This window comes from Convolutriloba macropyga, chromosome 10, assembly GCF_964194025.1.
Source record: "Convolutriloba macropyga chromosome 10, txConMacr16.3, whole genome shotgun sequence".
NCBI classification, from domain to species: domain Eukaryota; kingdom Metazoa; phylum Xenacoelomorpha; order Acoela; family Convolutidae; genus Convolutriloba; species Convolutriloba macropyga.
In genome coordinates, this window is record NC_134477.1 from 26068610 (window position 1) to 26089148 (window position 20539).

At 35.1% G+C, this 20539-nt stretch overlaps 2 protein-coding genes across 4 annotated transcripts in view; one reads left to right on the top strand and one right to left on the bottom strand.

Annotated features, from left to right (window-relative positions):
- LOC142348843 (uncharacterized) overlaps positions 1–20539 on the top strand; it is a 180408-nt gene that overhangs the window by 125046 nt on the left and 34823 nt on the right. The window lies entirely within an intron of this gene.
- LOC142348845 (snRNA-activating protein complex subunit 3-like) overlaps positions 6029–20539 on the bottom strand; it is a 169596-nt gene continuing 155085 nt past the window's right edge. The window contains exons 4-10 of the mRNA XM_075400387.1: positions 17925–18040; positions 15683–15821; positions 14447–14673; positions 8054–8207; positions 7520–7702; positions 6592–6700; positions 6029–6341 (exon numbers count right to left, since the gene is read on the bottom strand). Coding sequence (XP_075256502.1) covers positions 6152–6341; positions 6592–6700; positions 7520–7702; positions 8054–8207; positions 14447–14673; positions 15683–15821; positions 17925–18040 — 1118 coding nt within the window. The 3' untranslated portion in view covers positions 6029–6151. The remainder of the gene's footprint in view (positions 6342–6591; positions 6701–7519; positions 7703–8053; positions 8208–14446; positions 14674–15682; positions 15822–17924; positions 18041–20539) is intronic.

The window sequence follows — 20539 nt, forward strand, 5'->3', positions numbered from 1 at the left end:
GGTTGTTATTTAGTTCAAACTTCATGAGTTCACATTTATCATCGCCCTAACAGTCATATCTCTAACTTAATTTTTTTCATGACTTTCGATGTCAAACCTTTCGCTCCAATGTCATACATGAGTTTCATCGTGCCAAACTTAACTTCCTTTATAAGTTATTAAGTAACAACCGTAAAAGCTTATACAAGAATACAAAATACAATAAACTCAGTCGTTGAAAACCAGTCGTTGTCTCAGAAAGTATAACAGACTTGGGAAAAGATAACACCTGTCAAACAATAAATTGATAAGATGAAATTAACGATATCGATAAGAAGTTGCCTACATTTTAGGTTTCGATATTAGTTACTATGGCAAGGACAACATCATCAATACTGTCCAGCAAGTCAATTATTCATTAATGATACCGATCTAGAAATCGAAACAAGCAACTTACTCTTATAAATTAGGTAAACTAGACTACTCCTTTGGGGCACTTCATCAAAGATTTTCCTAATACATAATTTGCTTGTTTTTATGTAACTTGGTTTTAGTCAGCGTGCCTGTCCCGTTTCAATCCATCGATACGGGACAGAGGTCCACAGATACGAATAAAGCAGTAGTCTAATTGTCACTTAAGTTACTGGAAAGCCTGGTTTCTTTCTCCGTTAACGGTCTATTAATAAATAAATCGATGGCTCAAAAAACAGTAGTCTGATATACATTACACTTATTGACGCGTCCTATGTGCTTCTTCATGGAGCTCATTTAAATCTCTATCATTTCAGCTTTTAGCCAGTGTTTCTAATGAACCAAACACAATTTATTTTAAAAGCAGTGGTGAAAAACAATTTTGTCACCATTCGATCACGTTTTTGTTACTTCGCACTCTTAGCCGACTTATTGACGAGTTGTCGATAGATAGGAGAGGGGGTTTGGTGAAGGGTGAGAGATAGGCCGTAGGATTAGATAGGGACAGGCAGGAGCAGGAGTAAGGTACTAAACAATGCGTACTCAATTTAATAGTTAGGCAACTACTTTCGCATGTACGAAGTGATTAGTGTCCGCGGGCAGAGTTGCGATGATGCGAAGCCAATTTGAAACGAAGCCTGACACTAATAAATTAACCATTAAAAATAGTTCTCTATTTATTTTAGACCACCTACCTTAATTAACAAAACGGAGTGACTTCTGCAAACTTCATTATATGGCAACTTCTGAGACAAACAGTTGAACAAAACTGCTCAAATAAACCAAGAATTTTTCCCGCGCAAGTTGAACAAAGCACTAAAATTACAAAATTTATGTAGAATCTCTATTTTCATCAGAAGAGAAGAATTAAAGGATGAGCAGCTTAAAATCAACTCAAGAAAGTGAAATAACGAACAGTTTCATAAGTACTAAATTGTTCACTATCTGATTGTTAAAATGTCAGTAAGCGCTCAAATTATTGCCTAAGAAAAGAAAGTCTTATAATTCACTAACATAAAACTAAAATTAGGCTTTGTTTAGAAAAAAAAACAGATTTTCTCGTATACCACATCACTTTCAAAAAACTGCAGTAAATGGTACAATTCTTTCCTGTAAAACTGATTGTGGGATCCGAATAGACTCTAAAATTCTTTGCGTTTCGAATGTGAAGTTTCTTCAAATTTTAAAATGAAATTTTCAACAAGAAAACTAATGGAAATGTTAATTTCTCACCGAGTTATTCAGATCTACTTCATGTAGAATTTCTCCAAAATAAGAAGTTTTACTTGAGTCGCTATAAGAATAATTAGTCGAATCATATTGAAACAATTTAAAACGATGCAAATAGGTAGACTTATAAACAACTGACATCGAAAGTCCAGAAAAAAGAAAGCACAGGTTTCTAAAAAAAACAAAAAAAAAAACAATTGAAATACAATTCAAAGAATTGAATGAAAAACTTACAAGTACTCTACCTGACCAACAGAAAAATTGAATAATGCCGGCCAAAACACAAACAAAATTATCTCAAAAATTGAGATACAAACAATCAAACTAAACGACAACATAATCATTACTAAAACTTTAAAGTTTTTAACGCTAAGGCAAAATTTGATCCTTTAAATATACCTATTTCAAAAATGTTCTAAACCAACTTTTGTTTCTGAAACTGCTGCAGTATTATATCTGCAAGGCCTGAAAAAATTCATTGGCCCTTGAAGATCGATTAACTCGGGAATGACCCAAAAAAATTTTTTAACAAATGGAATCAATCGCAAATTTTAATGAAATGTTGCTGAAAATTGTGATATTAATATCTTAAGAATCAATTCTGTGTCCCTAGAGGCTATCCAGTAACTAATTTCAAGCCTTAAAAAATTAATCGCTTCAAAGATCAATAGGCAATAATTTATAAAAATGGCAATTCGTTCTTTTAAAATGTTGAAAACCATTCAATTGCCCCCTAGCAACTAGTTAATAACATACCATTATACTAAAATTTTTAAAATCCGAAAAGTTAAATTGTTGAAAACAAATCGATTGAAATTAACAAACATGCAGTAACTTTTTTAGACCGTGGAATAGTTTTCCTGGCACTTGAGAATGGACAAATATCAAAAATTGACAAAATTTTAGGAAACCTTAAAAAAATTTGCAGATTTCATCAAAAAAGTGCTAAAACTCGAAACAGTAAAATGTTGATAACCAGTCCATTGTTACTAGAAACTATACAATGCCCTATTATCAAACCTTAAAGGAGATTACCTGGCCCCTGAAGCTGGAAAAACTCAAAAAATGACAAAAATTTTATAAAAAAACTTGAAAATTGCAAAAATTAGTATCACTTTGCGTGTTTGTAGTACCAAAACATATAGCTCAAATGGTCATAACGAGTAATTTTGTCTCCCAAAAGGCCTTCATCAACTTTTAAAAACCTAAGACTAATCAAACAAAAAATCCACCATTTTGCACCAATTGCACCATTTTGAGCCCAAAAACTCTAAAACTAGAACTAAAAATGACCTTTTAACCTTAAGTTGAGGCCATCCCAGCAGCTGCACCACTCTAAGCACTTGAAGGACTACTAACATCCACTTTGGGCCTCTAATGAAACTTAATGCTTGCTGGGCTTTACCTGTTTATCCCGTTGTGAAAGATCAATGTCGTTGAAAAATGTGTGAACACATCTTAAAAAAGCACAGCGCCCCAATGCAATTCAAATTCTTTGAATTGTAACAAAAGACTGCGTAAACACGCTGAAAACAATAGACTGCGCAAATCCCATCGCTAAAAAACAGCGCTGAAGCACAACTATTAGATAGGATCTCTCCACTTGAAGAATCTGAAAGACAGTAATCTGCTTTTGTTGGAAAATGCGACGCAAAAAGTAAAAACTGCACTGTAGAAGAAAAACTGCCTTAAATTTCTGCGACCCTATGCAAGCACATATTACTTTTATCAGGCCAAAAATCCTAATTTCCTTCTGCAGGTTATGGGAACATGTATTATGAACCATTAATCATTTTCTTTCAGTAACCCCAATTAGGTGCAAAACTAAGGTTGCAAAATAAGTGGTGAAGATTGCCTAAAATGGAGGATTACATGGTCATGGTCATTAATTACGTTTCTCTGGCTTTCTCTTGAGCCCTAATAGCCCTCAAACTAATGAATAAATGTTTCCTGAATGGAACTTTCAAATTTGCAAGATCCCATTGCAATTAGTCCCGTTGCTCAACCGTGGTGTAGTCTGAGTTCCAAATATTTTTTGAACCATTTCAATTTTACGGTCAACTGAAAAAATTCGAAGTTTTTCAACGTATGGTCAACAATTTCAACCAACGCCAGCTTTTCATTGATTGCAATTCGGTTTTAGATGAGCCATCAATGCAGTTAGTACACTGGTTCAGTCCATTAGATCGTCTGGTAGTTCTGCATCAGAGAAATCAAACTGCACTTTTCTGGATCTAGAAAAGGCATTTGACACGTCGGATAGAAAAATTTTGCTAGATAAGTGTCAATGCTATGATTTCATTGGTAGTACGCAAAACCGCATAAAAATACCAGCAGGACTAATATTACTACAAAAACTTAATCGATAATAAAATAAAGCAAACTGGGAATCATCGACTTTATAGAGATTTATTTCGTTTTTCGACCTTCCCTGTTTTTACTCTTGTTTCTGACTGATTAACTGTTATTTAAGCACATCCGAGCAGAAAGTGACATAGTAAAACAGCAGCAGCACTAAAAAGAGCAGCAAACAAAAATTTCGCACAAAACAGGAAAATAAGTTTCACGAAACAAAAAATTGAATGAAAATAGCAACTCAATATTATTTCTCTGGAATAACCGAAACGAATATCAAACATAGCTGGCAGATTGTCAAAAAATAGTCGGGATAGCTTCGGAGAACTGACGTCACAAAAAGATTGTAAGCAAAATCAGACCAAAATGAAATTTCGTCTTTTCATTGAAAACCTGTATAACTTACTGCTGCTTCTATTAGATGATCTCAAATAAGCTTCAATTAGAGTAACATACACTGATTTGACCATATCTCCTTGAATTGAAGACAGAAAACTGATTTTCGTAGTTGGAATCATTTTGGAGAGTAAGGTAAGTCACCTGACCAAAAACTTAATCACGCGAATGAACAAAAACGCTCCACTAAGACTGGGTAATAACTTCACTCAGTCAAAATTTCACAAATGATTGAACAGAAAGATTTGAAGTGATCATGACCTCAATAGATTGTAACAGAAAAATCATGACTACGAAAACATAGCCAACAGATTGCCGGAATAGCTGCGAAAGAATACACTTGCGTGCCTTATAATAGAGATAGAAACAGAGACCTAAATTGAAAAACAATGGACGCCGCCCGCTCAAAAAACTAGGTAAAAAATATTTAGCGATAAATTAATAAAGCTTGTTAAAGTTTATCCCACAGAAGCCTCTTATTAGGTACCTTTACTGCACATGAGTTCCTTTGACCTTAAACAAATTCAATTAAACTTAAGTTTTAAAGTGCAAAAGTCATTTTATTGAGTGAGTAAGTCACTTGTGATCAAAATCTAATCACGCAAAACTTTTGCGTAATAGAGTGAGAAATGATGTCACGCGCTCAAACGCCGTTAGTGAGAGGAAGAAGTCATTCAGAAAATTCAACGTTTTCAGCTTTGCTGTGTGATCAAATATAAAACGAAAAAGAGCGTCAGACGACGAAACAAAAAACATAGCAGGACAAGTCCTGACGTACAACTCAAAGATTTTTCACTGACTACAAAAAATACTAGACCTAAAACGGACTATTAGAGAAATGGGAAAAACCATTACTAAAAAATCAGAAGAAAAAATTTTAAAAAAAAAACAAAGTCAAAGTGAAAATGCCGCATGTGAACAAAAAAAACCACTAGAGAATTGACAAATTTGGTTCAAACAAAAAAATCAGGCCTAGAATCAACTATAATTTGATAAGAAAAACCATTTAGAAAAATTCCGATACAAAAAATCGAAAAAACAGAAAATCAAAGTGAAATTGCCGCATGTGAATAAAAAACCACTAGCGAGAAAGCGAATTTTTGTTCAAACAACGTTTTCTCACTGTACTTCAAAATTAGAGTGAAAAAATTTCACGCCGCAAGAGCACTCGCTTTTTCGCTCCACTTCCTGTTTCGGCGTGACCAAAATCCTACTCCAATTTGACTTCAAAAACCATGAAAATGTGTGAACAGATAAAAAAAAAGACAGCGCCCCAATACGATTCAAATTCTTTGTAAAAAACCATGAAAATGTGTGAACAGATAAAAAAAAAGACAGCGCCCCAATACGATTCAAATTCTTTCGAATTGTAAAAAAACTAAGAGCACCGCAATATAGCTCCGCTCAGCTTACAGCTTCGCAGCTATAATAAACAGAAAACCAAGAGAAGGCCAATAATAGCCCCAGCTATCGCTTTGCGGCTATCAATAAAACTTCAGCCTAAATCAGAAATCCCCAAACGAATCAAAGAGGGCACGGAAGAACGTTCGAAGTTCCATAAACACATGGCACGAATAATTGCTACATACAGGTGAGAGCCATCAGATTCTTTTATTTGATCAACTTGAAAACAAAAACAAAGCTAAACTATAAACAAATTTATATCATTACAACATGCAATTGAGTTAAATAGGGCAACATTTTGCAGAAAAATTAATTATTAGCTCCAGTTTGTTCTGTTGGGATCGACAAAGTGGAGAGCTTTGAAATCGTCAACTTTTTTTCCACGTGAATCGTAGTGCAACTCCTTCATACATCTGTCACACAGAAAACTGGGACTTCTAGACTGCAGCTCATCATTCAAAACCATCCACGAGGCTGCATACTGAGCACAAGCCAAACATTTTCGCCTATAATTGAAAAAAATTGAAGAACTCATTTTCACGTGGGCACGAACGAAATAGGCACTGAACTGAATTTTAACCAATTAAGGTACAAGTGAGTTTCAAATTTCACACGGGAAGCCAGAACATCTGAGCATGTGTCGGTTTCGTCATATAGTCAAAGTAACATATTTATTAAAGGTATCCAGAATAATGTTGTTATTTTATAGTTCTCGATTATAAAGAATCTTTACAATATTTGTGTGGTGTTATTAACCTGTGAAAGTACCCTACTCCCGTGATGCGAGGGTAGTCGTCGTATGACCTGAGATCGTGTGGGTGGTACAGTCTCACTGAGGTCACCATCCACACATGCTCACAATCACCTACACGCACACGTAAATAAAAAATGCACAACTATCACAGATCAACAAATCAATTTCATCTTGGCCATGAATTGGAAGCAACCAAATACTTTTTTGCATCAGAAAGTTAACGGTTAGTTCAATTAAGTTTTATGTTGTCTCATTATCCTTCAATTGATGCTTTTAAGTTCTCACAAGAATCTTGAATAAGCCTATGCTTTCCCGAGCCTAGAAAGTTGAACCTCAAAAAGCACATGAGGAACGTTGAAGTTGTAATCCATTCGCATTAAAATTTAACCACCTCTAACACTGATATGCTGTATTTTTGGTTAGTCGTTTTTTCAAGTGTAAGAGAATGTAGATAAGGATTCAATTACATAGTTCTAGACAGTTTGCAAAGTTTTTAATATCAGTTTTTAATTTGCGGGAACAAGCAACTCGTTTTTGCAGCGATAAGGACAAAAGTCAAGGTTTTTTCATGATTCACTTCTGACTTGATTGTTGCACAACATGAAGTCTAAGTTGGAGGTTCCAGATATGAATCATGGGAATTGCGAAGCTGTTCGATTTTGTACCGTCAGAAGAGTCAACCGATCAGAATCAGAGTTAATTTTAATCTCGCAGATCTCTCCTTTTTCAATATTTCAACCAAAGTGACCACAACCAGTAAATGAACTTCTGATCTGGTCCTTTTGCAACCAGAGCGAACGGTAAATCAAACATAACCGACAAACGTCAGATGAATTCCTATCAAACGACAGTTGGTTTGATAATGGCCTACGTTATTCGCCGGCGACAGCCGAGAGGTGGTGAATGAATAAACAGATGCGACTTTGTTACCTTGGTGGAGATATAAGTAAGGTTTTCCCAGTTGCAGAGTGAGATCCTCAAAAGTGACCAGGTGCATGGAAGAGGGACTCTGTTCGAATCCCTTCCAGCCTCTCTCCCTCTCCTCAGACCACTGCACTATAGTGTCACTCAACTTGATCGCCTCTGGCTCTCTCAGGTCGTCATAAAATACTCCTGAAAAACAGACTGTTGCTCTATTTCAAATGAGAAGCAGAAATGCAATTTGTTCCACAAACTATACTCTATTTCCATTCCGTCCGCGTTTTTATTCATAGACCCAGTTCGTCTAGAAGACTTCAGAATTCCTATTTGTCAAGAATTCAATAGTGCAAATTACGAATAAGAAACTTTATTCAAGGTGAGGTCAAGGAAGTTAGTTAGCTAGCGTGACAAAATCACAACAGACTTTCAATCACCTTAATTAACTACAGTTTCCTAATTTTTCATTATTAGATAACTTCCCAGCTATAAAGGAGAAAGAAAGAAAGAGAGATAAGAGATTACAGAGTTAGATTACATTATTACCTTCAACAAAAAGACATGCACTTGGGAACTTCGTCCTGTAAGTGGGTGCTTTAACATGGCTGTTGGGTTTGGCACTGAACTCCCCAAAGTGGGTTTTGTCCAAGGAACAGGGGAAGAAATCTCGGAATGTAGAGAGGGTCTGTTGGCTAAGCACCTAGAACATTTACCGAATTTTTCTTTATCAAATTGAAATTTGTCGGGATTAAAATGAAGTAACTACGTACATAGATTTCCCCAGCAGATAATTTAAAGATACCCGACAAATGTAAACGGAAAATATCCACTATTGATTCCCATAATACCGTTGAGATTGAAAAAATAAAAACATGAAAACTGATTTTTTTTACAAAAACAAAGTTGCGAACATATTGGATGTCAATTTGTAGTTGAGCATACCCCTGTTTCTTAATGAGATGATACGGGAGGGTATTACCAATAACAGTGACGGTATTACCAATACCAGTGACGTTAGAGATGGTTACTAAGACTTATAAGAATAAACCTCAAGTAGCGGGCAACTAAAACTAGGTTTTATCCCGTTTCTATTTTGATATGCATTTTCGATACTGACTCTGATGATTCTAGATTATCCTGATGAGAAGCCGCTGTTAAAAAAAATAAAGTGAAATGAAAGATTATGGAAACTAGCCTAGAGAAAGTTTTCACACAAACTGTTGAACAAGCTGTGAAAAAACACTTAAAAGCACTTTAAAAAAAACATTTCAGGACAAGTCCTGACCTACAATTCAAAGAATTTTCATTGACTAAACAAAAAGTTCGACATAGAATGGTCTTCAAATGGATTGGGAAAGCTATTTAGAAAAAAACCAATAAAAAATGAAAAAAATCAAGGTCAAAATGCCGCAGGCGAACGAAAAATCACGAAACGAATTTTTGTTCAAACACCGTTTTCTCAATTAGAGCAAAAAACAATCACTCCTCAAAACCACTCGCTTTTTTGCTCCATTTCCAGTTTCGGCGTGACCAAAATCACTACTCCAATTTGACTTCAAAAATCTTCAAAATGTGTGAACAGATCTTGAAAAAAGACAGCGCCCAAATACAATTCAAATTCTTTGAAGTGTAAAAAACACAGCAAGTCAAGTCGTGACCTACAATTCAAAGAATTTTCTTTTTCATAACAAGAAACAAGAGCAACAATGTGCTCTAAATGGATCTGGATAACCATTGAAAAGAAGATCCAATCCTAAAAATTGAAAAGAAACAGTAAACATCAAAGTCAAATTGACGTATGAGAACAAAGAGCCACTAATGAGATAGCGAATTTTTGTTCAAACAACGTTTTCTCACTCTACTTTGAAATAAGATTGAAAAACAATTCCACGTCACAAAACCGCTCGCTTCCCCCTAACTGTTTCGGCGCGACCAAAACCATCAATTCAATTTGACTTCAAAAATCATGAAAATGTAAAAGTAGATCTTGAAAAAAAGACAGCGCCCAATACCACTCAAAATTTTCGAATTGCAAAAAACATAGCAAGAAAAGTCATGACCAAACAAAAAAGTAGACTTAGAACCGACTCATTAATTCGGGAAAACATTTGAAAAAAAAAAAAGTGGAAAACAATGAAAAGAAGTTAAATTGCACCTCGTGAACATGAAATTACAATGGAGAAAGCGAATTATTGATCCAACATAGTTTTATCACACCACTTTGAAACCAGAGTAAAGCAATTTTCCGCCGCAAGAAAAATCGCTTATTCGCTCTACTTCCTGTTGTGACCAAAATCACAACACCAATTTGACTTTAAAAATCATAAAACTGGGGAACAGCTTAAAAAACAACCGAATTAATTACAGGAAAGACTCGAAGAATTCTTCACTAAAAATCTTACAAATATCCAGTTTCTAATGACAGTAAGCATCGAAGAAAAGAAAGTAAATATCTTTAATGAAATAAAATACGAAAGTTTAGCAAGAAAAAAACTGAACGCAAAACTTAAGAAAATTCATTTACGCATTCAATTTGCACAAGTACGAATATAAAAAAAGACATCATTTTATTCCACACAGACAAAAAATGCTCATACAGTTTGTACGAACCAAAAAAGCACTCAGACATCTCTAATTTTGAAATGAAGGGAAAATACGAAGTAATTAAAAATAATAGAAACAAATTTCCAAACAAATCTTTCTAGTGAAATTTCAAACAATTTTTGTTCAAAAGTCAACAAAACATGCTTTGTAAAAAAGACGTCAAATATAATTGGTAATAAAATCGAGCATTAGGCTTAAATTTAGCAACAAATAGTAAAGCAATAACACAACGAGTCAAAAATCGGTGAAGTAGCCTTGAAACCAGGAAATTAATCGCAAAACATTCAAATATAGTTTGATAAATAAAAGCTGTCACAACGCTATCAAAACAACCAGCAAAACGTAACTTTAGTCTAAAATAACGTTCAGATATATAAACTCTGAAAAAAATGAAACGTAAAAAAATTCTGCTCGCTTAGCAAAAATGCTTTTTCTCGCCTCTGTTTCAAAAGAAGGCGTGAAAAAACAATCGTTCTTTTTCTACGCTCAATGAATTTGTTCAATAAAAAAAAGTTTTCAAACTTAATTCACCCCCTGAAAATACGGTATCTTTGCTTGCTCACTGTAGAGTCGTCCTAAAGAAAGTTTGATATGTTAGTGGATATATTTCTCATCGTTTTTACTGTGATCTTATCATTTAGTTCTAAACTTTCAAATCCGAATATAGACTTGATTGCCCTAAGATGAGACTGCCTAATTAAGATGAGAAAACGTATACTTGTTACATTAATATCCTGTAAACTTTCTCAAGTATATTTGCTATTATAACCACTAAATTATCTTTTGTTAAGTGAATTATTCATAATTCATGAATTTGTGACAGAGCTAACCGGTATTTCTATTTACAACATGCACTTCTAGGTCCATTCTGTTTGTCTGGCACGTGCCCGCATGCGCCAACAGTTTTATTTATCTTGAGTTAATCTTGATGTATTTGTTTTATGATTACTCTTAACTCAATGGTAAATACGGCCCTGTGGTATTAAAAAGTATTAAGCTGAAGTTTACAACCAATATTTCGAAACTAAAAACCAGCAGCAAGAAAACTCAGTCTTAGATTAAAAGCCAGAAAAACTTATTTAGCTGTCGACCCTGATCTAAGTTAAATTCTAACCGTTTAAGCCCTTTTGAACAAATCTTGAAAGGAATGATTCATGTGACAAAATATATACTATATAATAGTTAAGTAAATTGGCACAAAACATTACCTCAACAACGGTGGAGTATTAACATAAACATAGCTGGCAGATTGCCAGAAAATAGCCGCAATAGATTCGTAGATCGGCAGTCTAAAAAACAGTAAAAAAGACAGACCAAAAAAATTCGTCTTTTCATTGCAGGCTGATCTGTTATATTTTGATTGAAAATCTGTATAAGTTATTGCTGCCTCTATTAGCATATCTCAAATAACCTTCATTTAGAGTGACACACACCCATTTGACCTTATCTCTTTGAATTAAAATAAATAAAGTCAATTTCAAAGTGAGGAAGTCATTTTTGAGAGAGAGTTAAGTCAAGCGTGACCAAAAATTTAATCACGCGGATGAACAAAAAAACTCGCTCCACTAAGAGCGAAAAATGACGTCACACATGCAATTCAGTTAAAATTGCATGAACGAATGAACAAAAAGTGGCTGTGACGTCATATGGTCGTAACAAAAATCATGACGACGAAATAAAAAAACATAGCAGGACAAGTCCTGACGTACAATTCAAAGAATTTTCATTGACTAAACAGAAAAATTAGACCAAGAGTGGTCTATGAGTGAATTGAAAAAATCATTTTAAAAAAATCAGATAAAAAAAATAAAAAAACAGAAAATCAATGTCAAAATGCCGCATGCGAACAAAAAAACCACTGCCGAGAAACCGAATTTTTGTTCAAACACCGTTTTCTCACTCTACTTTAAAATTAGAGCAAAAAAATTCACGCCGCAAAACCACTCGCTTTTTCGCTCCATTTCCTGTTCCGGCGTGACCAAAATCACTACTCCAATTTGACTTCAAAAATCATGAAAATGCGTGAACAGATCTTAAAAACATAGCCGGAAGCGACTCGAAGCGTCAGAACTTCACTAACAAAACCGAAATTGCAACGGAAGCCACTACCTTTTGTATTAAACCATTAACTCACTACCTCCCCAGGTCTGCTCTAAAAATTGGTGAAACTTAAACCACTGTCAACAAGAGAAACAAAATGCAGCAAAATTTTATATTATTGAAAACGTTTGGTAACGTTAAAAAATCCAAAATAATTAAGGTGGTCGAAAACCTGATAGTTTGAAAAAACTGACAAGGTTATCAATAGCCCTCAAATAATTCAATATTCTAATCTGAAAAAGATCGTGAAAGCAAACGGCAGATAATAATCTTAGAAATTAATTTTAATATTTTCAAAAAAGAAAGCTCAAATTTAAGAATCAGAAAACACCTATAATTACAATTCTAATCACTGCGATTAAAACAAAAAACAACATACACCTGTTCCTTCTTGTACATAAGCTAGACAACATGATTTCATACTAAATCAAAAATAAAATTGATCATAGAAAAGACATAAGCAGCAGAATAATCAAAGGCAAAAAATCGTTTTAATTAATACCAAGGCCGGAAGAAAGCTGTAGTAATTAGTCAGAAGTGAAAATTTTGGAAAAAGCGTGCTATCAAACTCTCAGTACTGCCTTTTGTTGAATGAAATCAATTGCAAACCAAAGAAATGACGAAAATCTAAGAAAAAGCTGAAATCATTGATTTTTTACAACTGAAAAAATCAATATACCGAAAATAAATGTAGGTGCCAGGATAAAACTAGAATGATACTAACTAGAATAATAATATAGGCACAATGTAATGAACACGGTAACAAAAAGTCATTCTTGATTTTTGAAAGTTGAAAGTCAATTTAAAAACTCAAGAAAAACGAATACATTTCATTGTTCAGCATTCAAGACAGAAAAGATAACTAGTCATCCGATACAAAGATCTATCCTCCTGAAGAGAACAAAAAGCAGGAAAAAGCAGAATTCATGAATACGAAACATTGAAACATTTTGCAAAAAAATGGTCAAAGAACTTTTAAGTTAAGACTGCATTTATGAAAAGTTTTAACTGTATTTTCAAAACTTAACGCCAAAACATGAATGAATTTTTATTGAAACGAAATTAAAGTCCCTCATGTTGCACAAAAAACTATTTCTAGCAATTACAACCAAAATACAACCGAAAAACTGACGAAAATCGGAAAAAAAACTACCAAAATCGGATTAGCATATGTACAATTTTATTAAACAAAATTACATCGAGGTAGAAAGAGGCGTTGAGTATAGGAATTATCAAAGAGAAGTTGCAATATTAACTGATTTTTGACAAAAAGACGGTTAGAAGATCCAAAAATGAAGAAATTAATATTAAAAAAGCTAAAAATTAACTAAATAATCAAGAATTATGTGTCAATTTTCAACTTGAAACGCATTTTCAGGCTCTGCAAAACACTGTGGTATCAATTTCCGAGGTTGACATTTTAATATAGTATCGAATAAAATTTATTTCTACAAGAAACCAAATTAAAAGCAAAAAATTGGGCCACTTAGACGAAAAAACGGCTAAAAACGGTTAGCTATATGTGCAATTCAGTCAAAAACTACTTTTTAAAGTCAAAAAGTCATTCACTAAACGCAGCGCCTGATCAAAAAACTTCTCTCGCTTAGCGAAAATCTGTTCACCCAGACAGCTTTTCTCACTTTTGCGTTTAGGTCAAAATGCCGCGTGAAAAATCTACTTCCTGTAAAAAAAACCGAGAGAAAACCAATACTCCTCTTCGAGTCGTAAAAAAAAGACAGCGCCCCAATACAATTCAAATTCTTTGAATTATAAAAACCAAGAGAAGGCCAATAATAGCCCCAGCTATCGCTGTGCGGCTATTAATAAACTTCCAAAGTCACAATACACTCACTTAGAAGAAAAACAGCCGAAGAATTTGGGAAACGACTCTAATTTTTTTTTCACGCGTGTAAACTCCTGCTTCAAAATTAACGACAATAAAATTGATTTAAAAGGGCACTTCTCCAGTACTCCTCTTCGAGAAAAACAGAAAACCATAACGCCTCTTCGAGTCGTAAAAATAGGGCGTAAAAATAGAGTGTAAGAAATAGGACCATAATAACAGTCGGCTGAAAAGTGAAGGTGACTATTAATATCAATCATGCATGAAAACCTTTTCCAACGTTTTCAAGAATTTGGTAAAGAAACTGTTTTTGATCTTCGTTATCTGCCGTCAGCTGGCTATCATAATTTCTCACTTTTTGTTCAAAACAGCTCAAGCGTACAAAAACTTACTTCAATTTCATGTGACACTTTACATCTGAAGGTCTCAGGGTACGGCGAATCCACTCTCACTATCACAATAGTTAGCACAGCTTCTGGCGACTCAATTTTATTGGGAATGCGGCTGTTGCTGTTCGCATTTGAGTTTTTGTTCCTGTTTTTGTCTTTCTGAGCCTTGTCTAGGTTGGTTGCAAAGAACTTCGCAGGATACGCATCTTCGTCTCGGGTTAAAAACACACCTAAGAACTGCACATATTGTTTGATATGTTTTTAAGATTGGGAATAAAAAGTAATTATCTGATTATCAGGATTTTGAGAGAACTATGAAGGTAGCAGATACAGTTTTCAAGGAAAAATTAGAATAACTGTTAGCACAATTCAACGAACAATTCTTAACATTAGTTCTTTTTCGCGTACAATTGCAGATATGCACTTTATATCAATTCTAAAAAATACTGCACCTAGCATTTAGTACAGTTTTACTAAGGAAGCAGTCTCACAAAAACACTTGAGATTTTGATAAAATTGAAAAAGAAACTAGCGATAGAACTGTCTCTCATGAATCATTTAATGGAAAAGTGTTTCATCTAGGGTACATGACTTTTTCAATTGGAAAGATACCAGTGAAATTGACGATTTCGAGAAAACTTGATGACTTTGAAAAAATGCTATTCATTAACTAAAAAATTCTTGCTTTTGCTTCAAGGAATTCACGCTTTTCAAAACTCAACCCCATATAAGAACATTTTAAAGGGAATTTAAATCTATTCATTAACAATTTCGTCGCATTATCTGCAATCTGACTCAGCGTTCTTTTTCAATTTTTGGGTGTGTTTGCATGCAATAAAAAATGAAAAGAATGAATTAATAAAAGAATGAATAAGAGAAAAGAAAAAATAAAAGAATGGATTATTGTCTGTCTTGTTATGGTTCCTGTATGACAACATGGTTTTAACATGAAAGATGCAAAAAGCGCGCAGATTTCCGGACTATAATGTGTCAAGCATTCCTTAATAGTGAAAGAAAAATAGTACTGCATAATAATACGTTATGACCTTATTGATGTTCGTTTTGAGCAAACTCTAGAACCCAAAAGGCAGCGTTTCTTTATAATTCAATTTTAAAGAATCACAATCCAGAGCTTCACAATAATAGTCATCCTTAATAGCTGATGAAGTATTTAACCCGGTGTATTCACCTTAACAAATATTAGGCAGAAAAAAATGAATGAAAGTAAACCGGAGGCACCTTTGCTCAGGCGGTGCTTCCTCATCTTGAGCGTATTCAAACCGACCCCTTTGTCTGTTATCATATCCTCCAACTGTTGTATTCTCTCCTCTTTGGTCAATTTGTCTGAGATGTATTCGGGCTGGGCCGGACATGCTAACTGTGAACACAGGAAGTCCCTAATCTAATCACACGCCGTCACACCTTTCACACAAAACCCCAGGATATTTGTTAATTTCATACATACTCAACTGCCTTCTGGTTTCTCCATTTTTACATTAATTAACGCACCGTTCGTAACTTTTTACTTATCTACTGTTATTGATTTTGAAATTGCATGCAGCGAAATATTTTTCGCTGAGCTCACAAATTAGCTTTCTCTTTGCTCAAAATAATTTGAAAATTTTAACCATTAAAACCACCCACTAAATATTTGCAAGCTTAAAGCCCCGCATTTCAATTTTCTTCCATATTAACTAGCATGCATGCAAACCGGTTTATAAGTTGGCGCTGCATTCATTGATTAGGTTATAAATTTTGTTAAGCAAGACCCTCTTTACCTAAATTAAATTCTGGTACTTTCGGCCCAGGAAGTAAAATACCCTAATTCTACAAACAATGCATAGATCCCGAAAAGAAATCTCGAACTTGGGTACGTATTGAAATATTCACAGTTTCCTTAGAAACATACCAGTTGATAAGCAAAAAACTATTTTGAATTCACGTAAAAAAACAGCTATAATGCGTCTCCTCTATTGTTCTAAACAAAATATTCAAGACAAGCTAAATCTCGGTCTGCTGTGCAAAGGGGCAGCAATTGCTCCAACCGAAACGGTGTCTGGCAATACATTGAAACAAATCAAGCCTTCCCCCACAACACGCACGCACGTACATGTACACGCACTAATATCTCTCTTACACAAACACCCCCACAAAAGCACACACACACACACATACACTCACACACGCACACAACACACACGCACACACAAACACAAACACGCACACAAACACACACGCACACACATGCACACATACACACAAACACACACAGACACACGCACGCATGCACGCACGCACGCACACACACACACACATACAAGCACACAAACACACGCACACGCGCACACATACACACACGCACGCACACGCACGCACACACACACACACACACGCACACACACACACACACACACACACACACACACACACAAACACACACACACATACACGCACACAAACACACGCACAAACACACACACACATACATACACACGCACACACAAAAACAAACACAAACACACACAAACGCACACACACACATGCACATACAGACAAACACGCGCACACACACACACCCACACAATCACGCACACACACACGCGCACACACAAACACACACACATACGCACAAGCGCGCACACACACGCACACATACACACGCACGCACACACACACACACCAACACGCACACACACACACGCACGCACACACATATACATACACACACACACGCACACACACACGCACGCACACACACACACACACATACACACATACACACACACACACACACACACACACACACACACACACACACAGAAGGCTTGCATGACACAGAGAGTGGCACAAAATATTCCAATAACTCAACACATATAATGCATAAAATCAATTAATTCATGGGGGGAGTTTGAAGCAGCAAGATTTTTGTCCAAAAATAATGGTTCAAAGGCAAGCAGGAAAAATCAACATAAAAAACGATATGGAATGAGTTTTTTTTATTTAAATAAATTGATTCTTACGCCAAATTTTATTTTCGCTATATTCAGGTATGACTAAAATAAAATTTACCGATCATTCATCCAGTCATTGCTCTCCGCTTTTGACCGAATTTCCTCTTTTTGATTGATGCCAGCCACTTTTTATGCATCCTTTTCATCGAAGAAAAGATCTCTCTTAGATCTCAGTTGACTTTCCGACTTCCAAGATCTCGGCAGTTCTTAAGCATTCGAAAAAACGCAACAAGAAAACTACTCAACGGAGCGTTTTCAAAACGTCTAATACTTCTGAATACTTCTGGACGTCAACTTTTCATATCACTTTCTCTGCCATTAAGTTCTGTTCCCTTTTTTGACCAGAAAAGTTCCCAGTTGGTCTATAAACGAAACCGATACGATGTTTTTTATTCATAAAATTATTGGACTTTCAAGGCAGAAAATTGAAATACATTCCTTTTGATATCCTTCAATAAAATTAGGCTAACTTGTTTTGAGTCGCAGACGGCAATGAGTTCCTCTGCTATGGCAGCGTTAATCTGTAGAGCTCTAGACACCATACATGCGTCTATCTTAGGCAGACTTCTGTCCATGTATTCATCACCTAAACACCACACAGTCATAATAGCATCACCCACTGCTCATGGCCGTCAGTCTATTGGCCGACATTCAAATAAACCGACCTATAATTAAGCGAAATAAATGAAGCTCCGCAACTGTACCACTTTACTCCTGACCGCATTAGAAACAAATTCACCCACACACCATTACATGTACATGCTGAATGGGAGCTCTGGAGTAAAAATAATACAATTACATTCAACAAAATAAACATAATCGACTAACGTCGGACAAAATGCTCTCAAACAACATGCGAGCATTTGGCTTCGTCAGTAGCTAGCCACGGTTTAGTGAGGCTAGCTTTAGCTTAATTGAAGGGATGTGAGGTGAGCACAGCAGGGGTTGGGGGCAACATAGGAGGGAGGGGCAACGGTGGGAGGAGGTCTTTGGCTGGATAGAGCCCTTACGGTCTGAACGATGTGCATGGGTGGGGATTGGGGGTGAAGTGGGGAGGGGGTTGTTGTGGGGGAGGGGTGTCAACCTCTAAGAACCGTCCTTCACACCATAAGTGTAAGTCTCCAAAATAGTTTCTTTGAATCGCACATTTGGAAATTAGTGAGCTGAAAGTGAGCATTAAGTGAGAACTTAATGCCCGCTGGACGCTACCTCTTTATCACGTTTTTGAAGACGAAAAGTCAAATGGGTCAGACGAAAAATCGGTCAAGCGAAAAATGGCATGAAAAACATAGCCGATAGAATACGGGAAACGACTCGAAGTGTCATGCATTATAACGTCTTAACTTAGCTTACCTTACCAAATAGGTGGAGGGGATAGGCGAGGGACCTCTTCACCTTGAACATTATAAGCAGCTCCTAATTACTATACAGGAAAAATAAAGCTACTATAGTTAAAGTCCAATGTTCAAAAACAAAAGTCAACAATCAAAAACAGAGGTAAATGTTCGAAACGAAAGAAGTCAAAATTAAAGTCACGGACAAACTTGCTCCAGCTAAAAACACATACCAGTAGAATACCGGAAACGACTCGAAGAGTCGTGCAAAAAAACTTATCTAACCCTATCTATTTCAGAAATATGGAAAGAAATAAAGCAATATAGAGTCAAAAGGAATCAATTTTTAGTAAGATATGTCTCGGTAAGTAGGTGGAGAGAAGGGGGTAGGTGATAAGGAAGTACCAATTACTATTATACATTATAAACTACGCTACTATTAAAGTCCAATGTTCGAAAACGAAAGTCAAAAGTAAAAGTCGTGAACAAACTTGCGTCAGTTAAAAAAAACCTGAAGAATCTCAATAGTCCTCTTCGAGTCTTAAAAATCTGTAGAATGTCAATGCTCCTCATCGAGTCGTAAAACGACCAAAAAGACTAATAAAATTGCTAAAAACTTCGTCTGAGAGCAATTAAAAAATCTACTATTATAAGCTAACAAATGTTTTGTATGACATCCCCATTTGCTGAGCATAAACATATTTCAAGTCAAATAAAATTTTGGATAAAAAATTCAGACTTAAAAATTTCCGAAAATTGGCATCTCTTTTCCTGAATTTTTATTGGTTAATTAACAATTACCGAATGTGTTTTCATTTCATTTGAGCCATTTCTTCAATCTAATTTATTGTGCCTATAATGATAGAAAAAATCTTTCATAAACTGTACAAGTGTTGTAGTAATCAGCGAATTTCAACGGGAATAGGCAAAAAGTTGACAAAAAAATTCATGGAAACAATCAGTTGCGGAAAGAAGAGAAATTTTGATGTTTACGGTTAGAGCCAGTTCTTACTTAAAAATTAAAAAGCAAGTTTAAAACAACTCGGTTTTCTCGGAATTCACTATCTACCAAATTTTTTAAATTCGAAAAACAAGCTATTTTTTCCTCAAATATCAGAAGGTGGCACTTTTGAATTTCTGAATTTGAATTTCCGTTTCCGGTTCTGAGAATTTTTTGGCAGGTCTAATAAACAATTGCGGTTTAAAATTAGAAGTACAAACAAAAACACCACTATCAATACAATGATTATGTAAATAATTCAGACTTAATTTTCACACTGATCTGATGGAAAATGAGATTAAATTGGGGGAGATTATGGAACTGTTTGTTCTAAGATCCATTTATACAGTTCTGTTGAAGGACAAAATTCGACTTAATTGCCAATAAAATGTGTTAAAAAATAGAAAATGTTATTAAAAAGACTGTACAAATCAGTTCAAAACAAGAAGTCTGCAGGGATAACTCCGTCAGAGTAACTGAGATGAGGAATCAAGAAAAAAGTTCTCTAGAACTCTGGAGCATGAAAAAGAGTGAAAAAGGAAGCGAAAAACATAACAGAGTTACACAACAAAGAAGCTGACTATCAAGTTCTTAAGAGCACAAACCTTTGAGAATCAATTAGCGCATGTACTCACAAAAAAATTACAAAAAATAAAACCAGAAATATAGACACGAATTTCTTTGAAAAGGACTGTTATTAAACACGTAACCAAATATTAAAACACCTATCAGATCAAACTATTTACCGTAT